General features: G+C 45.4%; 1 protein-coding gene across 1 annotated transcript; it reads left to right on the top strand.

Annotated features, from left to right (window-relative positions):
- Positions 1-2039: 2039 nt before the first annotated feature.
- Positions 2040-3015, top strand: LOC128588205 (non-secretory ribonuclease-like). Its single transcript, XM_053594872.1, has 2 exons — positions 2040-2081; positions 2305-3015. Exon 2 carries the CDS (start codon positions 2310-2312, stop codon positions 2781-2783), a length of 474 nt encoding a protein of 157 aa, XP_053450847.1. The 5' UTR covers positions 2040-2081; positions 2305-2309; the 3' UTR covers positions 2784-3015.
- Positions 3016-4346: the final 1331 nt, after the last annotated feature.

Here is a 4346-nt window from a genome sequence, read left to right as displayed (position 1 = left end):
CACACCTGGCTAATTTTCCTATTTTTTTGTAGAGATAGGGCCTCACTCTTGCTCAGGCTAACAGGAGGTTATTGAGCCAGGACTGTGAGATATGTTTTTTTGGTTTCATGTTATAGACACTTGAGCATGAATTTTTCTAGCCAGTGTGGCTGTCAGCATCACACAAAGTTGTATCTCATTCAACTTTACATTCTCATGATCTAAACCGCACAACATACCTTACAAAAATACTTCCTTCCTAATGAAGGACAACCATGAATGTCAACCAGAAGAGGAATTCAAGGCAGACCATCATTAGCTCTGGATTGAGTCCTTATCAGGTCACCATTGTGTCCACATTTACACGTACAAAAGACATTGATGGTAAAATTACTGAATTTCCAGATAACAGGAAGATAGAATGGGAGTTGAAAATTTATGTGCATTTGTTTTGTTGGAGATTGTCTGATCCCATGTAGGATCTCATTCCAGTTTTTTAACCAAGAACATGGACCAGAGATTTAACTCAAGTCTTGCCTCATGCAATTCACTTCCACCTCTGTACAATTTCCTACACCAACTCCTATGTGGAGAATGTTCATCTCTTCCAGAAAGTCCTTGCAAACCCCTACTTATCCTTTAGGGCCAATTCCAGTGGCCCTTTCTTCTGGAAGCCTTCTATGTACCACCAGGTAACTTCCTTCATCCTCAATGTCTATAAAACCACCCTCACACAAGGGGTGTCACCTCTGTCACACCGTAATGAAATTAGTTGTTCATAATTATTTTCTTTTTTCTCTGGGGACAACACAGACTGTTTCAAGTATCAAAGTATACACTGTGACTTGTGCCTTTACAAATCCAGTTCCCCGTCCTTCAGTTTTCATTTTACAAATACAGAATCATTTTCCTGTTAACATCACAAAATGAAATTCCCTAGGAATGTGAATGACAACTCCAGAACACACTGTTTTCTAGAAAATGCCCAGGTTGAAAAGAACAATGTAAACTTAGTGCTAAGTTAGAATCCTTTATGACAGCAAATGTTCCTTCTCTGCCAGACTTCACAGGTGACCTTTCTCTAAACTTCTTCAGGTTATGACTTTACACCAAGTGGAAGCAATAGCCTAGGTAAGAATTGAAAGAAGAGAAAGTAAGAAGAGTAAATGTAAGAAGAGTAAAGAAATAGATCCTGTAGCTGGGCATGACTCACACCTCTAATCCCAACACTCTGGGAGGCCAAGGCCAGTAGATTGCCTGAGCTCACAGGTTCGAGACCAGCCTGACCAAGAAGGAGACCTCATCTCTAAAAAAAAAAAAAAAAAGAAAAAAAAAGAAAAAGCTGGGTATTGTGGCGTGCACCTGTAGTCCCAGCTACTTGGGAGGCTGAGGTAGGAGAAACGCTTAAGCCCAGGAGTTTGAGGTTGCTGTGAGCTATGATGCCACAGCACTCTACCAAAGGTGACAAAGTGAGACTCTGTCTCAAAAAAAAAGACCTGTCAGATATGTCTAGTATACTGTTTTAATTACCTGCAGAATCATGAACATGAAGAAATTCATAGCTCACGTTTCTAGCAGAGTGGAGATGAGGTGGAACTGGGGAGAACATTGTGTGACAGGGAACTGGGGACTCTATGAAACTTGAGAGGCAAGCTGAGTTCTGCCTGGGCCAGTGGCTCTATTTGTTCTTGGTATGAGGTGCACCTTTACATACACATTGTCTTTAGTACCTGCCAAAGCACAGTTACAAAACCTGTGCCGATTCTGTGGGAGGTGTGCAGTTTTCATCCAAAGTCCAGACACAACCAGCAAAACTGTCCTACGCAGGATGAATTGACATTAGATTCCTTGTCACAGAAGCAGGAGCACTGTCCTTGGGCTTATGTTGCCGAGTGATCGGACAAAAGGGCCAATTGCAAAAGTGGACCATGTGCCAATCTGTGGCTTTCTGCATGTCCAAGATTCAGACCCTCCTGGCCTGCTGGCTCCACCCACCCAGGTTACTCTATATTTATGGTTGGAGGTTAGGAGGGACCAGCTGCCCCTGATCCCCAGACAGCCGGCTGGATCGCCTCTCATAGGAGCCACAGCACAGAGACTGGGTGAGTAGTGACCCCTTGAGCTGGGACAGGAGGAACAGTAATGGGGCAGCAAGTGAGGCAGGGGTGGGCTGAAGTGAATGCCTAGGAGAAGCGACATACTTTGGGGACAGGAAGAAAAAGGAAATGGGACCCCAGCCTGACAGCAGAGGGGCCTGCAGACACTGAGGCAGGTGTCATAACTGAGACAGATGCAGGAGCCATTGTTTCTCTTCTTTCCTCACAGGAAACATGGTTCCAAAGCTGCTCGATTCCCGACTTTGTCTGCTTCTGCTGCTGGGGCTCATGGCGATGGTGGGCCCCTTCCATGCCAAACCTGCTAATTTTACCTGGGCTCAGTGGTTTCAATTCCAGCACATAAATAGGAACCCCCACTGCAATTATGCAATGCAGGCAATTAACCGTTACTATCCACGATGCAAAAACAAGAATACTTTTCTTCATACAACCTTTGGTGCTGTAGCTGGTGTTTGTGGTACCCCAAATGAACCCTGCGTTACAAACAGCAGTAGAACAAATTGTCATAATAGTTCAGTCCCAGTGACTTTCACCTATTGTGACCTCACAAGTCGACCGACTCCTGTCAGAAATTGCAGATATGCACAGACAAGGACACGTGGTCTCTACGTAGTTGCTTGTGACAATAGAAGTGCACAGGACTCTCCCCTGTATCCAGTGGTTCCAGTTCACTTGGATGCAGCCTAATCTCCCACGTCGGCACTTCACGTCATGGATTATCGGTCAAGCTCCCAGGCGCCATCCCTGCACGCACCGGCCTCAGCAGCTGTCCTCCTCACCCGGCTGCAGACTCCTTCAAGCTGCCCTGAGCTGATGGGCCTTTCTAACCTTGCAATAAAAGTCCTTGCAGAATCATCTAGGAGTCTCTGTGTCTATTTTTGCCACTCTTCTGTCATTTAGTCACAACCTGTCCTGGAGATGTTCCCTTCCTCTACCCTGATATTTGTGGAAAACAGAGAGATGTGGAGTTGAGAAACCGCAGCATGAAGCACAGACTTATCCCCCCACCCCTGAGGGCAGGCCAAGAGCCGAGGCCTCAGCTACTCTCTACGAACTGACAAACCCTCTCCTTGACCGCTCTTCAGTCACGCTCCTCTGAACCCCTCTCCTCAACTAGGTCCTCACCGTGGGCTTCAGGGTCCTTCCTCTTAGAGTCTGGTTTTAACACGAATCCTCCTAACTCAGCCTATAGTGAATTTCCCCCCTCCATAGCTGACCACATTCCTCATCCCCTGCCGTCCCCCATGGGATATCTGATCACCATGACCTGCCTTCAAACAAACACACACACACAAATCCAATTGAGTCCATTTAGCCAGGATCCCACCAGCCTTGATATGGCCCTATGGTAACTTTCCATCCACCAACCCCACCCCACACACCAACCTGGAACTCGTACGTAGATCCCTACCTGTTCTGGTCGTATTTCAGTGCTGAGCCCAGTTTGACACAGAAGTCTCATTTACCGTATGTAGTAGTTCGAGTCAGTCTGCTCCTAAGGCTTTAACTGCCACGGAGCTCTGGCTTTCTTTGATGTTATTTCCATCCCAGGAGATATAGGGGCCCCAGAGAAAAGGTAGAAAATAAATCATATTTGATTCTGTCTGATCTATGAATCATAAATATTGTTATAGAATTGAACTTTAGGTTACATAATGTTTTCAAAAAGGAAAAAAAATAGGAATGCCATACATACAGTGAAGCTAAAAGAAAAAAAGGAAAAGTTTAGCTTCAGAGATATTTATTTTAAATGAGTGCATTAAATTTCCATTAATTAGTAATTTTCCTAGGGTTGGATACAGAATTTGAGTCAAATGTGAAATGAGGTAAATAGTTCAGGCTACAATATGGGCAGATTTCAGCACTGATTAGGGAAGAAGTGGCCGTCTTTCCCCACATCTTCCATGTCCTGGGGCAGGTGGCCACCTGGTGGGAACAGGAAGGAGGAAGACACGGAAGGGGGAGCTCTCACCAAGGACAGTGGGCTCCTGCCCACTCTGCCTTCACATCTGCCCCCCACGGTGAGCCATCCATTCATTCAACACCTGTCAGGAAGGCCACAGGCTCTAGGGCCTTTCTAACCTTGCAATAAAAGTCCTTGCAGAATCATCTAGGAGTCTCTATGTCTATTTTTGCCACTCTTCTGTCATTCAGTCACAACCTGTCCTAGAGATGTTCCCTTCCTCTACCCTGATATTTATGGAAAACATACCAAGAATTTTTAAACACAAGTAGTAACAGATGAATGAT

The sequence above is a fragment of the Nycticebus coucang genome, chromosome 6, assembly GCF_027406575.1.
Source record: "Nycticebus coucang isolate mNycCou1 chromosome 6, mNycCou1.pri, whole genome shotgun sequence".
Lineage (NCBI taxonomy): Eukaryota > Metazoa > Chordata > Mammalia > Primates > Lorisidae > Nycticebus > Nycticebus coucang.
This window is presented reverse-complemented; position numbering and strand designations above follow the sequence as displayed.